General features: G+C 32.2%; 1 protein-coding gene across 1 annotated transcript; it reads left to right on the top strand.

Moving 5' to 3' along the window:
• Nucleotides 1-11717: 11717 nt before the first annotated feature.
• CLUP02_01749 (3',5'-bisphosphate nucleotidase) lies at nucleotides 11718-23552 on the top strand (the record flags this gene model as incomplete). Its single annotated transcript, XM_049280786.1, has 12 exons — nucleotides 11718-11723; nucleotides 19783-19871; nucleotides 19924-19971; nucleotides 20035-20150; nucleotides 20224-20256; nucleotides 20318-20354; nucleotides 20420-20449; nucleotides 20559-20934; nucleotides 20987-21722; nucleotides 21831-21874; nucleotides 21980-22262; nucleotides 22375-23552. The coding sequence occupies 12 exons, from the start codon at nucleotides 11718-11720 to the stop codon at nucleotides 23550-23552; spliced, it is 2976 nt and encodes a 991-aa protein (XP_049136743.1).
• Nucleotides 23553-23562: the final 10 nt, after the last annotated feature.

Here is a 23562-nt window from a genome sequence, read left to right as displayed (position 1 = left end):
ACTATTTAAATATATATTTTAATAATATTATTTTATTTTTTTAAACTAATTATTTTTTATTAAACGTTAAGTAGTAGTTTATTAATAAGACGTAGTTTTTAAGCTAGTATAAAGAGGACGTTTTTATAAAATACTTCCCTTTTTATATAATCTAGCTTTTTAAATAAACCGTTTACTAAGTTTGTTTTCCTTAGTTAGTATTTTAAGTTAAAATTAAATATTAATAGTTTATATACTTACCTCACGAGCTTTTTTTAAAAGTTTTATATTAGTACGCTAATTACTCTTTTAAATATTTAATAATTCGTTAGAACTATAAACTTTTATAAAAAGCCTTAAAAATAATAAGCTTAGTACTCTAGCCCTTTTATTATAATAAGTAGTTCTTATTAGCCTGTAGCCTATTATTACTCCGTATCCATAAGCTTTTATAATTAATAAGTAATAAGTTGCTATTTTTTATTAGCTTATTATAATAAAATTATTATAATAATTTTAACTAAAATATCGGTTTCTATTTATATAATATATTATAAGTTTTAATACGTAAGTATAATTACTAAAATAAAAGCGACTTTTAACTAATTAAATGCCTTGTTTATTTCTTTAGTTTACTAAAAGTCCCTTATTTACCCCTTTTTTATTTTTAATAATATTATTATTAGTATAATAATACCTAAGTATTTAGTAATAAACTTCTAATAAAAGTTATAGAACCCTAAGAATACTTACATATCCTTAATAAACTTTAGCGCTTTTTAATTAGTAATTGTTCGTATTTATAATAAGTTAATCTCGATTCTTTTTAATATAATAATATAACTTAAGAACTTAACCCTTTTTTAATAAAATAAGTATTTTAATAGTTTAATGAAAAGCCTATATAATTATAAACGTTAGAGGACCTTTTTAATATCCTCTATATATTACTCTTTTATTATTAAATAAATTATTAAATCGTCTATATATATTATATAATAAGTATTTAGTAAGTCGGCGAGCGCTTAGTAAATATATACCTAGAAAGTTACGAATACGTTTATTAGCCCGAAAGGTATAATAATATACTTAAAATAACCGTATTAGCTCCGGAACGCTATTTTCTATTAGTCTTCTTTTTTAATTTAAATATAATAATAAGTATCCTTAATATCTATTTTTAAAATCTATTTTACTTTATAAAGCCTATTTAAGAGCTTATTAATAAGTAATAATAAGTATTAATTCTTTATAATTACGTTATTTAGCTTATAGTAATTTATATAAAAGCATAATATACTATCTTTTTTTAATATAAAAAGGATTAGTACCCTAGCTTTACTAACTAAAAATATAATACGACCGTTTACTAAGTTTTTAATAATATACGTATAAAGCTTATTAAGTTATTTCTTATTTAATAAATAAATAGGACTATATAGTAATTTAATACTTAGAACTAAGTTAATAAAGTATTCTACCCCGCTATATAACTACGGTCTTTTTACTAATTACTTATTAAACGTCTCTATTTTTAATCAAAGTTTTAATAATAAACCCCCTCGTAGTTTAGTCTCCGTTACCTTTATAATACTTTTTATAATAATAATATATAATATATATACCCTCTCGCGATTTTTAATAATATTACGAGTTATTATTTCTAGTTTAGTAACTAAAATAAGCTCGTATAATCTAGCACGTATAGCTTTAACGAGGTAATGCGGGATATTCTTATATAGAATATGAAAAGTGAATATTCATATAGAAGCAAGAATATATGAATATAGGGGAAATAAGCGTATATAAAAGAGGTTTTTGTAATAAAGAGAGTAATATAGTTGAATTACTATATGAGAAGTTGCTTGCTTAACGAAAGGTCTAGGTAGGCAAATACACGCCTACATATAGGCATAAAAACCTCCTACTAGAATATTCCATTGCTTATTAATTATGATATAATTAATAAGCATATACGTAAGTGAATGCGTAATCGTAGTACGTAATTCCGCCTCGAGTAAATTCCAGATTATTCAGTTATCTTCCAGTACTTTCCACTGCTCACGTAAGCTTATATAAGCAGTATTGCTTACATAATCAATACCTATAATAATCTACAGAAATCGTAGATTAATATGGTATATAGTTTGCTTACGTAATATTGATAATAAGGCGAATAATAAGGTAAACAAAGTTACCTTCGTAACACTCCCTCTTTTGCCTTATTAGCTATGTTGAAATAGCTAACCAAGTACCCTAGAGTAGATTTCTAGTACCCTAGAATAGTTTTTTGGTACCCTAGAACAATCTTTTGGTACCCTAGAGTATTTTCCTTAAAGTATTCATAAAAATATAAGGAAAATAAATACCTATATTAGGGGTATAATATAGGTTAAATAGGGTTATTAGGATTGTTTAAGCCTATTAGCTTAACGAATTCCTTATGTTTAACCCGAGGTAAGGGTTTTGTTAACCCATCGGCAGGCATTATAGTAGAAGGGAGATATTCTACTTTAATATTCCCTTTTTCTACTTCCTGTCGAGTATAATAATAATATAGGGCAGTATGCTTAGTCCTTTGGTGATATTCAGGATTATAAGCAAGAGATAATGCCCCATTATTATCGGTTTTAATAGTAATAGGTTTAACTTGATAACCTATTTCCGATAATAAATTCTGAAGCCAAATAGCTTCCCGAATAGCTTCCTGAAGTCCATTAAATTCAGCCTCTGTAGTAGAAAGTGCTATAGTAGACTGTTTTTTAGACTTCCAGCTAATCGGACCTCCATTTAGTGTAAATAAGTACCCAGAAGTTGATTTTCTAGTACTTTTACACCCGGCCCAGTTAGAATCAGTATAGCCTACTAATTCTACAGGCCCAATATTACCATTATAGGTAATATTATAGTGAATAGTGCCACTAAGGTATCTATAAATACCTTTTACTACCTTAAGTAGGTAAATAGTGGGCTTATGGAGGTATTGGGAGACGAAAGAGACTGAAAAAGCTAAATCAGCCCTAGTCACAACCATAGCGTACATTAAAGATCCTACTAGGTGCTGGTAGGTCTTTAATAGCTCTTTTGAAGGTAAATAGTCATCTTTTTCGTTCCCTAAATCACTATTTAATATACCCGGATTTATAGGTATATTAGTGATTTTAGCTTTGGAAAAATCATTATTATTAAGAATTTCCTTAATATAATGACTTTGAGAGAGAGAAATAGTCTTATTAGACCGATTTCTAGTAATTTTGACGCCTAGGAAATTCGAGGCTTCGCCTAGGTCTTTAATATCGATATATTTCGATATTTTACCCTTAATTTCCTCTATATATTTAATATTTTTATTAAATATAAGGAAATCATCGACGTGGGTAACAATAAAAGCAGGATTTTTGAAATCCTGGTTGAAATAGGTAGCCTCATCGGATTTTAGAGGTAAAAAGCCTATTTTATTAAAAATAGACTTCAGCTTTAGTTGCCATTGTCTAGGGCTTTGTTTGAGCCCATATAAGGCTTTTAAAAGCTGTAATAACTGATTTTTTGATTTATCCCAATTTATAGTATTTAAATTAGGGTATTTTTCAAAAAATTCAGTTAAAGGTATATTAGAAGGGTCTATATATACCTCTTCTAATAAATCCCCATTTAAAAAGGCACCAATAACGTCAATTTGGTGTATATGCCAGTTTAAAGGGGCAGATAGGGCTATAAGTACCCTATAGGTAGTAGGATTACTTCCAGAAGCAAAAGTTTGGAAATAATCGACTCCATACTGTTGTTCGAAGCCTCTAACTACTAATCGGGCCTTATATTTATCAATATTACCAGTATTAATATTGATTTTTCGTTTAAAGACCCATCTAGTAGATAGTGGATTTTTATTAGCTTTATAGACCTTATTTGGGTCTATAGCTAATAAAGTACCCTTTTTAATAATAACCTCTAGCTCAGAATATATAGCTTTTAACCATTCTGATTTTTCTGAGCTATTTAGAGCCTGTTTTAGTGTATTAGGCTCTGGAGGTAGGGTAATACTCTGAGTAAAATCTTTATATTTAGATTTTTCTTCCTCAGATAATTTGGGAATTAATACCTCTATTTTAGAAGGTATTTCCTGAATATCTTCGATTTTATCAAAATTTTTAGAATATAAAGGAGGATTTACGCTTTCTACCCCCTCTATTCTATTATTTTGAATAAATCGAATATGCGAAGTCCGTAATAATCGAGATCGAAAAGGATTAGAAGGGCAATATATAACATATATATTATTACCTTCTTTTCCTAAATATATACCATTTTGAGTATAGGTATACATTTTATTCGAAGTGACTCGCTTTTGAGTAGGGTAATAAATAAGTACCCTAGAGCCGATTTTTCTTAGATTAGATAAATCCGGCTTATTATTTCTTTTTGGGAAGAAATAATCGAGAAAAGCCTCGATAGGGGTCTTTTCAAGGCGTATATTAGCGGTAAAATTAACTAATTTAGTTAATTCTTTCAAAATTACGTCCCATAAATATAGGGGTAATTTCTCTGCTAATAAAATAGTTCTAGCCTTTTCGATAAGGGCCCTATTAGTCCTTTCGGCTATACCATTTTGCTCGGGCGTATAGGGCGTGGAAGGCTCTAAAATAATGCCTTTTTCGTTAATATAGGGTAATAATTCCCCTATATTGAATTCCGTACCATTATCTAAGCGTATATACTTAGGGTAGGAATTAAACTGGTTAAAATAAAATTCCAGTTTGTTTTTGAGAATATTAATTATATTCTCTTTGGTTTTTGAGAATTCAACATCTCGAAAACCAGTAAAATCATCCGTAAACGGAATAGCGTAATTATTTCCACTAATAGTAGTAGGGGTAATTTTAACTGTATCAATACAGACCCTTTCTAGTGGAAATAATGCCCGATTATAGTTAATTTTAGGCTGTTGCCTAGTTAACTTAGCTGTAGTACAGCTCGGGCAATTTAGGTCTTTTTCCTTTAATTTGTCTAAAGGAATTCCCTTAGTTATTTTCGCAGTTTTTAATAAATAAGGGTAAGAAGGATGACCTAATTTTTCGTGCCATTCCTGGGTGATTGAATAGGCCTGATTATCTGAATTTTCAGATAAATAATCAGTATTTTTCTCTATATTACTATTATTAATAGTAATATTATGAAGAGAATTTTGAATGGATTCTAAAATATTTTTTAGATCCAAATACTGATTTTTAGGGTCCAAATCGTTTTGTTGGTACCCTGTAGTAGGCCTTCGATTTTTCCAAGCAATATTAAGGAAAAATCCATGCCTTTTGAAATCCAAATAAGCAAATACATTGCCCTCAGAATCCACTAAATAATTCTTTTCAATATATCCACCATTTTTGTAGTGTAATATACCTGAAAAGATATTAAGTGGGAATTCTGGAATATATAAGGTATTTTTTAACCTTATAGGTATAATTTTACCCCGTAAATAGATAGGTAAAATTAAGTCCCCAATACCCTGTGGGTAAACTGGGCCAGCTCCGGTTCGAATAGGGGGTAAATTGTCCCTATTATCGAAATTTTCGAATAAATCCATACTATTAGTAATATGGACTGTTGAACCCGTATCATACAACCACCTTTCAGTTGTATTTGTGCCCATATTAGCCGAATTATTGGTATTTTCTCCCGAAAGGCCCAAATTATCATTTGGAGTCGAGTTGGGTAATATATGAGGGAGAAAAGGTTGATAATTTTCATCAAGTGGGTCTATGGTATAGTGGTCGGAACCACTAACCATATAATTCCTTGATTGTAAGGGCTGAGGGTTCAAATCTCCATGTGGGCGTTGGTTTTTCGTAAAAAGATTGGGCTGGTTTGGTTGGTTTCGGGGCTGGTTTCGGGGTTGGTTTGGTTTGGGTTGATATGAGGGCTTATTTGAGGGCTTATTTGGGTAATTTGAGGGCTTATTTGGGTTGGTATTTGGGTTGGTATTTTGCTTATAATAAGTCTTAGACTTATTATACTTATTTCGAGAGTATTTATTACTCTTAATAGTATTACTAGACATAGGAGTATCGATTTCTCTCCTATTTTCGTCTAATATATCCGTAATAAGAGCCTCTAAAGTAGGGGGCTCTTTAAGTCTTAAATTAGACCTTTGACGATCAGCCCAAATCGGAAAGATATTAGTTAGGGCTGATATAAAGACCGTTTTTTGGTCTATATCCTCAATAATAGCTCCTACGCTTTTTAATTTGGAAATATAGCTTTTAAATGAGCTAATAAACTCATTTAAGCTATTAAAATGCTCCAATCTAATAGCGTGGAATTCGAGGTATAATTGTTGACGTAGAACTGGTCCTGTACCCTCATAGGATGCTTTAAGGGTATTAAGAGCCTCTTTTGGATCAATTTGATCAAAAATAAGTGAAAGAGGCTCAGGTTGAATATTTTGCCTTATTAATAATAAGGATTGGGTTTTTTGCTCTTCAGTAATATTTTCATATTCGTTTTCAACTTCGAAATAGGTATTTAATTTCAAAAGTCGAAGATAAATATGAAGAGTAGAAAGCCAAGTAGTCCAATTTTGACTACCTTTTAGGCGTTGATTTTCAGGCATAAGGCAGCCTGTAATTGCCTTGATAATATCCGCCATTATATATATTTTAGAATATATATAATATAAATATATACTAGTATTGTTCCTAGTATAAATAAGCTTACTTTAAGCTTAGAATTCAAGCTTGTTTTTAAGCTTGAAAATAGACTTATTTTAAGTCTAAAAATATATATAAGAAAAAGTCTATTTTGACTTCTTTTTCTTATAAATAGATATTTAATAAAAGTAAGTATATAGTATAAAAAGGACTTACACTTCGTCTGCCTTTTTATATATATAAATCCTTTATTAAATATAAAGGTCGATTTCGAATTTTCGAATTCGAAAAAGTGATTTTGGGCGGAGTAAGATATCTCAATATATGAATATGCATATACCGGATAAAGGCATATACCTAAATGATAATAGGTATGATATAGGTAAATAAAAATAGAAGAGCTCGGATAAGTGAATAATATTCACTTAAGTAAATAAAACCTCAGTTATATAATAACTGGGCTCATAACCTCTAGCACGTATAGCTTTAACGAGGTAATGCGGGATATTCTTATATAGAATATGAAAAGTGAATATTCATATAGAAGCAAGAATATATGAATATAGGGGAAATAAGCGTATATAAAAGAGGTTTTTGTAATAAAGAGAGTAATATAGTTGAATTACTATATGAGAAGTTGCTTGCTTAACGAAAGGTCTAGGTAGGCAAATACACGCCTACATATAGGCATAAAAACCTCCTACTAGAATATTCCATTGCTTATTAATTATGATATAATTAATAAGCATATACGTAAGTGAATGCGTAATCGTAGTACGTAATTCCGCCTCGAGTAAATTCCAGATTATTCAGTTATCTTCCAGTACTTTCCACTGCTCACGTAAGCTTATATAAGCAGTATTGCTTACATAATCAATACCTATAATAATCTACAGAAATCGTAGATTAATATGGTATATAGTTTGCTTACGTAATATTGATAATAAGGCGAATAATAAGGTAAACAAAGTTACCTTCGTAACATATAACTATATATTTATTATTATATTAATACGAATACCCTCTTAGCTTATTAATAATTATAATAATAAGAAGTTTACTATTTTTTTATCCTTATTAATTATAATAAATAGTTACTAAATCTTCTTTAGCTATTTATAGTAATTAATAAAAAAGGGCGTTAATTAATAGGCTTTCCCTTAGCTTATAGTTTTATTTTAAAAATCCCTTAATAAGGGAGCTATAGTAATAACTAGGGTTAACCCTAAGTAAGTTACGAGCTTAGTATTAATAATATTTATTTTAGAGTATATATTTATATTAACTTTTATTAACTTTTTAATAATACTTTATAAAACTATTACTTTATTCTTTATAATTATTTTTATTAATACCTTCTTAATACTTAATATAAACGTATTAAGTATTTTACTTACATTTACTCGTTTTTTAATAAATTAACCTCTATAACTCTTAGCTTAATAATAACCTATTAAATAGTTATTAATATTAGCTTCGATCGGGGGTACGTCGGCTTATTATTACTCCTACTTCCTAACTTATTTTTTTGATACTTATTAAATATATAGCTTATTTTATTATATATAAAGTACTTAATATCGCTACTACGACGCTTTTATAATAGCTCGGTGCGAGTATTCTTATTATATAGCTTTTATAATATTATTTTTAATAAGTTTTTAAAACCTAACCCTTTAGAGCTCTCCTTACTCTTTCTTTTATAAAAAGGGGATATTTAACGTAATTATTTTAATAATAAATATAGCATCTTCTTACCGTCCTTTTATAACTAATTACCGCCCTTTTACTAATTTAATAATTATAGTTTATTAGCTTCGTAAACTATATTACGTACTTTTTTAATTAAGATTTTATAATAAATTAAATTATCTTATAGCTAAAATAGTAATTTAAAAAAGAATTAATATATCTTTATTTTCGAATTTTCTATATTTTTTATATTTAAGTTATAATAAATTACTAATTACTTAGTAAGGAACTAAGTAGGGGTTTAGCCCTTTTTTAACCTCTTTATCCTTAGCTTTTTATAATATTCTTATTTTTAAATCTCGGGGTTTACGTATTATTAATAAATAAATACTAAGAAGTCGCCCTAAGAGAGGGGATTTTAAAAGCTCTTTTTGTAATTACGTTATTACGTTTATAATAATAAGGATATCTTAAATAGGGCCTATTTAATATACTATTCTATAATACTTTTTATATAAAGCTTATTACTTATTTTTATAATAATAATCTAGTTTATTACTTAAGTACTTATAAATTCTTTTTTAATTAGTTTATAGTTATAAAAAAGAGGTTTTTCGTATTCTTATTAACTTAAATACGTCGCTAGTTACTTAGTAAGCTATTAAACGAGCTTTTTATATTAACGCTATTTTTAATTTCGATTTTTAATTATTATTTTTATTATTTTATAAAAATAAGTTATTATTAGGCTTATAGGGTTTACTAAACTAGCTATTTTAATATTACTTATGCTTTTATACGTATTTTAATTTCGTATATTTAATAATTAGTTATTAATAAACGCCCTATTTATAATAAATAGGGTTTTTAGGGTATTAATAGGGTAATTAGTTTATAAGGGTAATTTATTTTAATTATTTTTTTATTTAGTTTTTTTATAAACGCTAGTATTTAAATAGGGCTCGCTTTATAATAAGCTTATTCCCCTAGATAAAATAAAATTAAATAATTAATTTTAAATAGCTATAGCTCGTTAATACTAACGGCTTTTTACTAATAGCTAGGTATTATTTTATTAACGTTCTATTCGTTTTCGTAATTTATTATTATTTATATTAATTATTTTATAAAAATAAAAGCTTTAGAATTATAAAAGATTAAGCTATAAGTACTTAATTAGCGAGGTTATAATATAAATATAAGTATATTATAAAACTAAAGCTTATAAAGTCCTTTATAAGGGCTCTATTTTTTAAAAAGTTCTTTTATAATACGATCTATATATTAGTTACTAAGTTATTAGTATCCTATTACCGGCCGTATTTTAAATCTATTATATAAATTTAATAAGAGTTTTAAATTTATACGAAGTTAATAAAATTAGAACGAATTAGTAATATATACGTAAATAGAAATATAATTTAGTCAGAGAGTATATTTATATAAAATAGCCCTTAGAACTTAAGTAGTTAGAAGTATTTTTATAAATATAAGTATACTTATATATATTAAAATATATATTACTTACTTACTAATATACTAATCTATTTTAATAAAAACGATTTTACTAACTCTTAATTTTAATATTATAAATACTTTTATTAAAAATTTAGTAATTACGGAATATAATTAGACTTTTTACTATTAAACGGTATTATAAAAAGTAATAATAAATACTAAATATAAGAACGGTTTTTTTCTCTCGGTCTGAACGAACTTATAATAATATAAATCCCTATTATTAAATAATAATAAAATATTATATAAGTATATTCCGGGACGTATAAGTAGAAACCCCTATATAGAACTATATAATAAATTACGAATAAGTATTAATATTAATATAAATCTTAAATCTAAATAGTAAAAGCTTATTATACGTATTTAAAAACTAAATATAATTTAATTTAGGAATCGTAAACCTTTTATAACGATACCTTATTTTATTTAACTAATTTTAAACTTATTATAAAAAGGTTTTATAATATATAAAGTAAAGTTTATTTTAGTTAATAATATAAGTTTATTAGCGAACTTATATATAAAAATACTCTTTATTATACCCTTTAGTACGGTAAGTAACTTCTAATATATTAAAAAAGAACTCTTTTAATCGTTATTATATAATCATGAGCTATTTGTTACGAAGGTAACTTTGTTTACCTTATTATTCGCCTTATTATCAATATTACGTAAGCAAACTATATACCATATTAATCTACGATTTCTGTAGATTATTATAGGTATTGATTATGTAAGCAATACTGCTTATATAAGCTTACGTGAGCAGTGGAAAGTACTGGAAGATAACTGAATAATCTGGAATTTACTCGAGGCGGAATTACGTACTACGATTACGCATTCACTTACGTATATGCTTATTAATTATATCATAATTAATAAGCAATGGAATATTCTAGTAGGAGGTTTTTATGCCTATATGTAGGCGTGTATTTGCCTACCTAGACCTTTCGTTAAGCAAGCAACTTCTCATATAGTAATTCAACTATATTACTCTCTTTATTACAAAAACCTCTTTTATATACGCTTATTTCCCCTATATTCATATATTCTTGCTTCTATATGAATATTCACTTTTCATATTCTATATAAGAATATCCCGCATTACCTCGTTAAAGCTATACGTGCTAGAGGTTATGAGCCCAGTTATTATATAACTGAGGTTTTATTTACTTAAGTGAATATTATTCACTTATCCGAGCTCTTCTATTTTTATTTACCTATATCATACCTATTATCATTTAGGTATATGCCTTTATCCGGTATATGCATATTCATATATTGAGATATCTTACTCCGCCCAAAATCACTTTTTCGAATTCGAAAATTCGAAATCGACCTTTATATTTAATAAAGGATTTATATATAAAAAGGCAGACGAAGTGTAAGTCCTTTTTATACTATATACTTACTTTTATTAAATATCTATTTATAAGAAAAAGAAGTCAAAATAGACTTTTTCTTATATATATTTTTAGACTTAAAATAAGTCTATTTTCAAGCTTAAAAACAAGCTTGAATTCTAAGCTTAAAGTAAGCTTATTTATACTAGGAACAATACTAGTATATATTTATATTATATATATTCTAAAATATATATAATGGCGGATATTATCAAGGCAATTACAGGCTGCCTTATGCCTGAAAATCAACGCCTAAAAGGTAGTCAAAATTGGACTACTTGGCTTTCTACTCTTCATATTTATCTTCGACTTTTGAAATTAAATACCTATTTCGAAGTTGAAAACGAATATGAAAATATTACTGAAGAGCAAAAAACCCAATCCTTATTATTAATAAGGCAAAATATTCAACCTGAGCCTCTTTCACTTATTTTTGATCAAATTGATCCAAAAGAGGCTCTTAATACCCTTAAAGCATCCTATGAGGGTACAGGACCAGTTCTACGTCAACAATTATACCTCGAATTCCACGCTATTAGATTGGAGCATTTTAATAGCTTAAATGAGTTTATTAGCTCATTTAAAAGCTATATTTCCAAATTAAAAAGCGTAGGAGCTATTATTGAGGATATAGACCAAAAAACGGTCTTTATATCAGCCCTAACTAATATCTTTCCGATTTGGGCTGATCGTCAAAGGTCTAATTTAAGACTTAAAGAGCCCCCTACTTTAGAGGCTCTTATTACGGATATATTAGACGAAAATAGGAGAGAAATCGATACTCCTATGTCTAGTAATACTATTAAGAGTAATAAATACTCTCGAAATAAGTATAATAAGTCTAAGACTTATTATAAGCAAAATACCAACCCAAATACCAACCCAAATAAGCCCTCAAATTACCCAAATAAGCCCTCAAATAAGCCCTCATATCAACCCAAACCAAACCAACCCCGAAACCAGCCCCGAAACCAACCAAACCAGCCCAATCTTTTTACGAAAAACCAACGCCCACATGGAGATTTGAACCCTCAGCCCTTACAATCAAGGAATTATATGGTTAGTGGTTCCGACCACTATACCATAGACCCACTTGATGAAAATTATCAACCTTTTCTCCCTCATATATTACCCAACTCGACTCCAAATGATAATTTGGGCCTTTCGGGAGAAAATACCAATAATTCGGCTAATATGGGCACAAATACAACTGAAAGGTGGTTGTATGATACGGGTTCAACAGTCCATATTACTAATAGTATGGATTTATTCGAAAATTTCGATAATAGGGACAATTTACCCCCTATTCGAACCGGAGCTGGCCCAGTTTACCCACAGGGTATTGGGGACTTAATTTTACCTATCTATTTACGGGGTAAAATTATACCTATAAGGTTAAAAAATACCTTATATATTCCAGAATTCCCACTTAATATCTTTTCAGGTATATTACACTACAAAAATGGTGGATATATTGAAAAGAATTATTTAGTGGATTCTGAGGGCAATGTATTTGCTTATTTGGATTTCAAAAGGCATGGATTTTTCCTTAATATTGCTTGGAAAAATCGAAGGCCTACTACAGGGTACCAACAAAACGATTTGGACCCTAAAAATCAGTATTTGGATCTAAAAAATATTTTAGAATCCATTCAAAATTCTCTTCATAATATTACTATTAATAATAGTAATATAGAGAAAAATACTGATTATTTATCTGAAAATTCAGATAATCAGGCCTATTCAATCACCCAGGAATGGCACGAAAAATTAGGTCATCCTTCTTACCCTTATTTATTAAAAACTGCGAAAATAACTAAGGGAATTCCTTTAGACAAATTAAAGGAAAAAGACCTAAATTGCCCGAGCTGTACTACAGCTAAGTTAACTAGGCAACAGCCTAAAATTAACTATAATCGGGCATTATTTCCACTAGAAAGGGTCTGTATTGATACAGTTAAAATTACCCCTACTACTATTAGTGGAAATAATTACGCTATTCCGTTTACGGATGATTTTACTGGTTTTCGAGATGTTGAATTCTCAAAAACCAAAGAGAATATAATTAATATTCTCAAAAACAAACTGGAATTTTATTTTAACCAGTTTAATTCCTACCCTAAGTATATACGCTTAGATAATGGTACGGAATTCAATATAGGGGAATTATTACCCTATATTAACGAAAAAGGCATTATTTTAGAGCCTTCCACGCCCTATACGCCCGAGCAAAATGGTATAGCCGAAAGGACTAATAGGGCCCTTATCGAAAAGGCTAGAACTATTTTATTAGCAGAGAAATTACCCCTATATTTATGGGACGTAATTTTGAAAGAATTAACTAAATTAGTTAATTTTACCGCTAATATACGCCTTGAAAAGACCCCTATCGAGGCTTTTCTCGATTATTTCTTCCCAAAAAGAAATAATAAGCCGGATTTATCTAATCTAAGAAAAATCGGCTCTAGGGTACTTATTTATTACCCTACTCAAAAGCGAGTCACTTCGAATAAAATGTATACCTATACTCAAAATGGTATATATTTAGGAAAAGAAGGTAATAATATATATGTTATATATTGCCCTTCTAATCCTTTTCGATCTCGATTATTACGGACTTCGCATATTCGATTTATTCAAAATAATAGAATAGAGGGGGTAGAAAGCGTAAATCCTCCTTTATATTCTAAAATTTTTGATAAAATCGAAGATATTCAGGAAATACCTTCTAAAATAGAGGTATTAATTCCCAAATTATCTGAGGAAGAAAAATCTAAATATAAAGATTTTACTCAGAGTATTACCCTACCTCCAGAGCCTAATACACTAAAACAGGCTCTAAATAGCTCAGAAAAATCAGAATGGTTAAAAGCTATATATTCTGAGCTAGAGGTTATTATTAAAAAGGGTACTTTATTAGCTATAGACCCAAATAAGGTCTATAAAGCTAATAAAAATCCACTATCTACTAGATGGGTCTTTAAACGAAAAATCAATATTAATACTGGTAATATTGATAAATATAAGGCCCGATTAGTAGTTAGAGGCTTCGAACAACAGTATGGAGTCGATTATTTCCAAACTTTTGCTTCTGGAAGTAATCCTACTACCTATAGGGTACTTATAGCCCTATCTGCCCCTTTAAACTGGCATATACACCAAATTGACGTTATTGGTGCCTTTTTAAATGGGGATTTATTAGAAGAGGTATATATAGACCCTTCTAATATACCTTTAACTGAATTTTTTGAAAAATACCCTAATTTAAATACTATAAATTGGGATAAATCAAAAAATCAGTTATTACAGCTTTTAAAAGCCTTATATGGGCTCAAACAAAGCCCTAGACAATGGCAACTAAAGCTGAAGTCTATTTTTAATAAAATAGGCTTTTTACCTCTAAAATCCGATGAGGCTACCTATTTCAACCAGGATTTCAAAAATCCTGCTTTTATTGTTACCCACGTCGATGATTTCCTTATATTTAATAAAAATATTAAATATATAGAGGAAATTAAGGGTAAAATATCGAAATATATCGATATTAAAGACCTAGGCGAAGCCTCGAATTTCCTAGGCGTCAAAATTACTAGAAATCGGTCTAATAAGACTATTTCTCTCTCTCAAAGTCATTATATTAAGGAAATTCTTAATAATAATGATTTTTCCAAAGCTAAAATCACTAATATACCTATAAATCCGGGTATATTAAATAGTGATTTAGGGAACGAAAAAGATGACTATTTACCTTCAAAAGAGCTATTAAAGACCTACCAGCACCTAGTAGGATCTTTAATGTACGCTATGGTTGTGACTAGGGCTGATTTAGCTTTTTCAGTCTCTTTCGTCTCCCAATACCTCCATAAGCCCACTATTTACCTACTTAAGGTAGTAAAAGGTATTTATAGATACCTTAGTGGCACTATTCACTATAATATTACCTATAATGGTAATATTGGGCCTGTAGAATTAGTAGGCTATACTGATTCTAACTGGGCCGGGTGTAAAAGTACTAGAAAATCAACTTCTGGGTACTTATTTACACTAAATGGAGGTCCGATTAGCTGGAAGTCTAAAAAACAGTCTACTATAGCACTTTCTACTACAGAGGCTGAATTTAATGGACTTCAGGAAGCTATTCGGGAAGCTATTTGGCTTCAGAATTTATTATCGGAAATAGGTTATCAAGTTAAACCTATTACTATTAAAACCGATAATAATGGGGCATTATCTCTTGCTTATAATCCTGAATATCACCAAAGGACTAAGCATACTGCCCTATATTATTATTATACTCGACAGGAAGTAGAAAAAGGGAATATTAAAGTAGAATATCTCCCTTCTACTATAATGCCTGCCGATGGGTTAACAAAACCCTTACCTCGGGTTAAACATAAGGAATTCGTTAAGCTAATAGGCTTAAACAATCCTAATAACCCTATTTAACCTATATTATACCCCTAATATAGGTATTTATTTTCCTTATATTTTTATGAATACTTTAAGGAAAATACTCTAGGGTACCAAAAGATTGTTCTAGGGTACCAAAAAACTATTCTAGGGTACTAGAAATCTACTCTAGGGTACTTGGTTAGCTATTTCAACATAGCTAATAAGGCAAAAGAGGGAGTGTTACGAAGGTAACTTTGTTTACCTTATTATTCGCCTTATTATCAATATTACGTAAGCAAACTATATACCATATTAATCTACGATTTCTGTAGATTATTATAGGTATTGATTATGTAAGCAATACTGCTTATATAAGCTTACGTGAGCAGTGGAAAGTACTGGAAGATAACTGAATAATCTGGAATTTACTCGAGGCGGAATTACGTACTACGATTACGCATTCACTTACGTATATGCTTATTAATTATATCATAATTAATAAGCAATGGAATATTCTAGTAGGAGGTTTTTATGCCTATATGTAGGCGTGTATTTGCCTACCTAGACCTTTCGTTAAGCAAGCAACTTCTCATATAGTAATTCAACTATATTACTCTCTTTATTACAAAAACCTCTTTTATATACGCTTATTTCCCCTATATTCATATATTCTTGCTTCTATATGAATATTCACTTTTCATATTCTATATAAGAATATCCCGCATTACCTCGTTAAAGCTATACGTGCTAGACTATTTTAATATTTAGCGTTATTAAAGCTAATTTTATTAACGAAGTATTAATGATCCTATAGCCGTAATTATAAATCTTTTAGACTAGAGTTAAAAAAGAATATTTTTATTATTTAAATATTATTAGAAAAATAATTCTTAAATACGAATTAATAAATCTTTAAAAAAGACCGTACGCTTTTCTAGTTATAAGTCTTATTTCGTAAGTTAACGTTCGAAAGTTCGCTTTATAATTCTAATATTAAAAACTATAAAAATATATATAATAATTATATTATAGGTCTAATTACTCTCTAACTTTATAATAATTATCGTTTAATATAATAAAAAATTAATACGCAGTCGTACTATTTTAAAAAAATAATAATATATAAAATAAGAAACTAAGAAAGAAATTTTAAATAAGGGGTAAATATTTATATATAATTATAATAATATATAGGGGTATTTTTTTATTTATAAAGTTTTATAAGTATATATATAAAAATATAAACGCTTATAAGGATTTATTTGTTTTTTATTTTTGCCTTTACTAGCTACTCGGGCGATTCTCGATATCGATTATATAATAGTAATATATAGTATTAATAGATACTCCTACTATCTCGATAAACTATTTTGTTTTAAATTTTTTACTTTTTTAACTTTCCCTTTTGTAAAGTTTATAATTACGGATTATTAATAGTAATATTAAGCGCCCGACGCTATTATTTTATAAGCCCGCGCACTTAGCTAAGTTAGTTACTTTTTTAAGTAATAATAGTTTATAACGGTAGTATTAGAAATACCCTCGTTACCGTTATTAGATAATATCGACCTTACGATATTTGCTTTTTAATTTTATTTATATATATATATATTCGTTACCTCGTTTCTTTTAATAAATTGAAGACGTTTCCTTTACCGTCCGTTATTATTACGCTATTACTATTACTATTTAACTATTTACTTTAAATATACTTTATTAAAATACTAAGACGTTATTAATAACTCGTCGACCTTTAGGCTTCTTTAATAACTAGAAGTTATTTAATTTTATAAGTATTATATTAAATAACCCCGAGCTATAGAGAGACTGCCTTAATAAATATTATATTAGTAATATTAACTTACGAAAAACGGATAAATATATTATAATAAGCGTCGCCTTTATTAGTGCCTTTTTAATATAATAGAGTATAAATAAGCTTAGATTTAATAATATAATTAGGAGCTTAAAAAGAGCATAAGCGAGCGTATTAAATAGGAATATTAGAGAGAGGTTATTATTAAATAAGATAAAGGGAGAAAATAAGGGGTAGTATTCGGCTATTAAAAAGGTAATTAATATGCTATAGTAGCGGGGTTATTAATATTTTAAGCTTAGTTAATATTAATAGTTAGTAACGGCTATAGCCGGCTATAATTAGTTATAAAGTTTTATTAAAGTACGTAATAAAAACACTCGATATTAACCCTAATAGACTAGCTTGCCCGTAAAGGCGAAGATGGCCCCTAATGAGGCGGACCGGACCCCAAAGGGTTATAAGGATTTATAATACTAAAAAGGATAGAAAAGTATATAACGATAATATACAATAAATAAAAGTTCTATAATTTTATTAAAAACGTTAAACTTTAGGGGGAGCTTTTATATAGTTAGTTATAGCTTTTTATAGGCTAAACTAAGTACGTATATTTTAGTTTATAACTAGTAAGTACCCTATAACTCCGTAAGGGCCTTATTACTTAAGTATTAAGCCTAATTATACTGTATCTTAATATATACCTATATAAACTCCTATACTATATTATATAAGAATATTAAATTAATTACTCCTTACTCAGAGTTTATATAAGTTAATAACGCTCTTTATAATCTTATATACTATTATATATACCCTCTTTATTATTTTTAGCCTACTTAGCTACTTATTTAAGGGCTTTTATTATTATATAAAGGTATATAATAAGGATAGTATTTAAAAACTTAAGTAAAGTATTAATACGGACTTTATTATAATTTTTATAATTACGACCGTACTTAATAATCTTAATAAGTATATTATAAACTAATACGAACCGTTAGTAAGTTATAATTAAATATAAAGTAGTATAGGGTAATATATAAGTAATAACGGGAGGCGTAACGAGCGTATGCTCGTATATAGTAAATATATAGTTATAATTAAAATAGCCCTTACTTATAAAAATAACATAATTAGCGAAAATGCTTTTATTAGCTTTATAATAGGTATACGACTCGGTACTAGTCTTAATATTACTATATATAGTTATTTAGATAGTATTAGTAGCCTAAGTACGAGTTATAGCAATATCTAGGGGTATATAACGGCTATTTTTAGTAATCTTAGGGTTAAGCTTAATTTAACGCTAGGGCTAGATTATATAAGTTAATATAATAATATTAAATAGTATAGGGTAATATATACTAACTTATATAATACTAAAGTTATAGATCTAATAAAAAGTTTTTAAAAGGGAAAATAAAAAGCTTATAAATAATATAAGAATCTATATAATAAAAAAGCTATTATATAGAGGTATACGTATTAATAAGAAGGTAAGAGGTTATTTTATAAGATATAAGGTCGTTAGGGTACTATATAAGTTAGTATATAGGGACCGTTAGGAGCTATATACCCTTAATATAAGTTAGAACGCTATATTAAGCGCTTATTATAAGTATTATACGGCGTATATAATTATTAAAAAAGGGAGTATCCTATACGAAATTATTAGTATATATACGTAAATAGTTAATACTAAAAAAAAAGTAAATAAAAAGAATTAAATTATAAATAGGTATATATGCGTAATTATATTTATAATTATATATATATTAGCTTAAAAAGAAGCATAATTATTAATTAGTAAAAATTGTATTAGTAATTACGTATAAAATTACTTAATTATACTTAATTAATATTTCTAATTAGTAAATTGCGAATATTATATTTATAATTACGTATATAATTAGGTAATAATAATAAAAGTAAAGTAGAAAAGGGTATAAAGTATAATAAGGCAAAATATAGTCGTTAATAAGTAACTATAGGGGTATAAGCGGATTATTTACTTTACTTAAGGAATATTAGGTTAGTTAAGAAAAAAGGGAAATTAATTAGTAATAGAAATTAGTAAAGAGGATATGCCCCTTAGCTACCCTACTTTTGCTAAATAGTATAATTACCCTTACGTAACTACTACTACTTACGGTTATAAATAATTCCTTATAATAATATACGGGATTTATTATAATATTTATTTATACGTATAAGAAAGTCGCACTATTAATGCCTTAAATTTACGGTAGCCGTAGGTCTATTGGAAAGAACGGTTTTGGCGGAGTGCCTCTTGCAGTCTGCCGTAACTAACCTTGCATTTCTTTGCATCTAACAGGTGCGGGACCAGCAACAGTCCCCGAAGCTACTCCTCGAGCCTGCCAGCAGCCCAATACCTTACCCAGTTCATAGGAACGGCACGGACGGGTATGCAAGCAGGGGCTTTGGGCTGTAACCTTCCTGCCTAGCAGTAGCACAGGCTCAGCCTTATCTTTGACGGCGCCCACACCATACATGAGGCTGAGAAGTATGGTTAAGAAACCTTCATCGTGCTAAGGGACTGGATTTCCATCCCACAGACCTGTACTAGGCAAACAATAGGTGCGGCGTGTAGACTCGCACCTACGTGTGCTTCGGCAAGTAGCCTTGAAGACAGAGTAGACAAACACGCCTGTTCCCCTGAGCTCTCGCCGGTTGGTCATTATCGTGAGAGCGACTTTTGCAATATTCTATGAGCTGTCTTTCTAAACACCGTCACATTTCGTCCCTCCGATAAAAGGGTCATCTTCGACCAACTTCGACCAATGCAACCGTCGACTACACACGCGTAACTCGCTCGCGGATTCATTTCAGTGCAGCTTGAATGTCTGCAGCACGATTTGTCATGGAACTAGATCGAGGCGAAGGCGCGTTGGTAAGGTGGTGAATGGAACAAAATAGGATGGTATACAATCACCACTTGGACCTTGAGCAAGTTGGGAGCGGTTGAAAATAGCGCAAATTGAGTGCGTTCATATGTTGTGTACATGATTTTAAGTTCTTGATTGAGTCGTACAGTTGATTCTGAGGCCACCCGCATTAACGAATCCGTTTTTCGACGATTAACCATACAAGCCGGGCAAAACTAGACGCAGCTGACCACTACGTTGAGGCATTTCCGACATTATGCCGCACTTTCAGGTTCGGGCGAGTTGCTGACAGAGCACACAACCCAATCACATTTGCCGCATTCCCGAGCGTTGTAGCGCTTCAACGTTTCTTTATCGCCCGCTTACGTAGGCAGCCAAACAAGAAGAGCCAATTAACTGTCTGTCGCATTTGCGGGAGCATGCTCGGGCGACGCTTGCCGTTCGGGCCTGTCACGGCTCATGCGATGTTGCACATGACCTCATCCATCATAAACATGTCACCACGTTCAACCGCCAGGCTCTCATTTCACTGCAACCCATTCAATCAGTACCATGTCCAAGGAGCCACTCCTCCTACAATAGTTTGATCTGCGCAACTGTTTCTCGAAGCCGTTGCTCAACCACCTCAGATAGTCGTCATTGGCTGTTGATCTAGCGAAGAAGAGATTGAAAGACGAGATGGCACAAGTCGACACCAACCCCGATCTTCCGCCAGACTATGCGGTGGATGCTGGTACAGTCTCAGAGAATTTGCCGCCAGATACACTCCGGCTGGCTGGCCGATTTGTCCATTCCGCCAACACCCGGAATGCGGATGCGCCGGGAATTTTCGAGATCAACCACCAAATAGACTTCTTACGAGAAACCGATAGACTTGTGGAGTTCAGCCGCATCGACTACAGTATCAAGAAAAGGCCTGATGAGTCGAACCGTCTGCCCGAAATTGTCTCCAACTCGAGGCACATCTTCAATTTGGAGCGCCCACCTGCCATTCTCCAGGAGACCTTCCCGTACTACATCAAACCAACATCTCGGAGTGGTTTGGGTAGCATCGGGCTCAAGTTTTTGAAGATTGGCAAGAGCGAATGCAAGGCCTGGCTGGTGGGCCGGCGGAAGGCGAGTGACAGGACCGAGTATTACGAGGCGCGAGAGCTACTGTTCGACGTTCGCCGCAACAACCAAGTTTTCGACTGGCTTGACGGTAATGGAACAAGATTGGCAGTTGAGGAGTCCAACAGCGGCATGTACAGTCTCAACATTCTGGTCTCCCTGGACCGGGCGATGCGTGATGCTCTGGCGGCCGTGTGGTGTACCAGGCTTTGGTATTTGAGAGCTGTATTGTTCCATAAGAAACGTACCTGGAAAGACAGTAAGTGCCCGATTTCGCCTCTATGCGTTTGAATGGCGGAATTGCTTACTAGACCTCTACCAGGAAAATACATCATGCAAACCTGCACATGGGATCTGCCAAAATGAGACTTGGGGCCAAAGGGTGAACTCGGGGCGTGGCTTTTCAACTTTGTAACTTATACCTTCTATCTATCGGCAGCCAAGACCTTGTGATACCCCCCAACTTCCCATTTGTAAGCTCTTTTCGCACTGAATGTCGTTGCAACTCCATTGTAGATCGGATCCGAAGCTCTGGATAGCGGAAACGGACCCGCCTTTCGAATCGGGGCTGCCGACGCCGATGCCGGGGCCACTCCTTCCAGGTCCCACGTCACCGGAGTTCTTCCGGCAAAATTTGCAACGGGAAGGCGCTTGGGAAAAGCGCGCCTACCATGCCTAGACTTGTGGTCTGACATCATCGGCGGCATTCAAGAAACTGCATTCAACCACATTCACGCGGCGGCATTCGTAGCTTACCACTACCACCAGTCATCTCCCCGGTTGCGAACAGAACACCTGCGTGAGGTAATATCCGCATCCGCATCTGCATCTGCATTCACATCGCATCCACATCAATCGCCTGACTCATCAACTGGTACTCACCGAACCCACTCTGCACGAACACTGATCAGCGCTGTCAAATTCACCCCACCTATCGTCTACACTACTCTCAACACCACCACCTCATCTCACCGTTCTCCCCGATAGACGGCATCACCCAGCAACCAAAATGGACGGACCATATGCTCGAGAATTGGCAACTGCCATTGCCGCCATACAACACGGCGCCAAGCTTAGCCGCCGTGTTCTCGTCAAAGATGACAAGGGCGTCGTGACAAAAGAGGATCTCAGCCCAGTCACCGTTGCCGACTTCGCCATCCAGGCCCTACTGACGAGCACACTGCACGCCGCCTTTCCCAACGATAAATTTGTCGGCGAGGAGTCCGCCGCTGACCTCCGCGAGAATCCCAAGCTCCTCGAGTCTGTATGGGCGCTGCTGCAGCAGGTCGAGAACGACAAGACCGCCGACTCATTATGCAAGCTGCCTACGTCACCAGAGGAGATGTGCGACATGATCGACTGGTGCGGCCTTAGCGACCCATCACCTACTGGCCGCTTCTGGGTGTTTGACCCCATCGATGGAACAAAGACCTTTGTGCGGGGTGAGCTCTACGCCATCAACGTCTGCCTGATGGAAGAAGGGAAGCAGAGCGTCGGCATTGTCGGTCTGCCGCTACTCTCGGCCGACGCGAAGGCGCCCATCAACAACGACTCCATCGACCCCACCGGTACCGGCAGCATCATGTTCGCAGTCCGAGGGCACGGAACCTTCATCCGGCCGCTTCCTGGCCCGATCGACCTCGAGCCCACAAAGATTCCCCGCCACGCCGACGTGGATACGCAATCCCTGGTGTCAGTGACATGCATTGAAGGCTCCGAATCTGGGGCTCCGGGTATCCACCAAAAAGTCGCCGAACGCCTTGGTGTAGCATATCCGGGCAACGATCTGCTCGGCTGGGTTTTGCGGTGGACGGTTCTCGGTCTCGGTCAGGCGAATTGCACGTTCTGGGCCTACAGGCGGCGTGACCGTCTCGCAAAGATCTGGGACCACGCGGGCGCCATGCTGCTTTTCGAGGAGGTAGGCGGGAAGGTCACCGACGTCGACGGCAACCCGGTAAATCTCGTAGCGGGACGGAAGATGAAGGCAAATTACGGTTTCATCGCGGCACCGCCGTCAGTCCACTCAAAGGTCCTCGAGGCAGTGAGAGAGACGCTGAAGGAGGAGGGTCTGCACGAGCTCTTGGGTTAGGGCGTGACCA

The sequence above is a fragment of the Colletotrichum lupini genome, chromosome 1, assembly GCF_023278565.1.
Source record: "Colletotrichum lupini chromosome 1, complete sequence".
Lineage (NCBI taxonomy): Eukaryota > Fungi > Ascomycota > Sordariomycetes > Glomerellales > Glomerellaceae > Colletotrichum > Colletotrichum lupini.
This window is presented reverse-complemented; position numbering and strand designations above follow the sequence as displayed.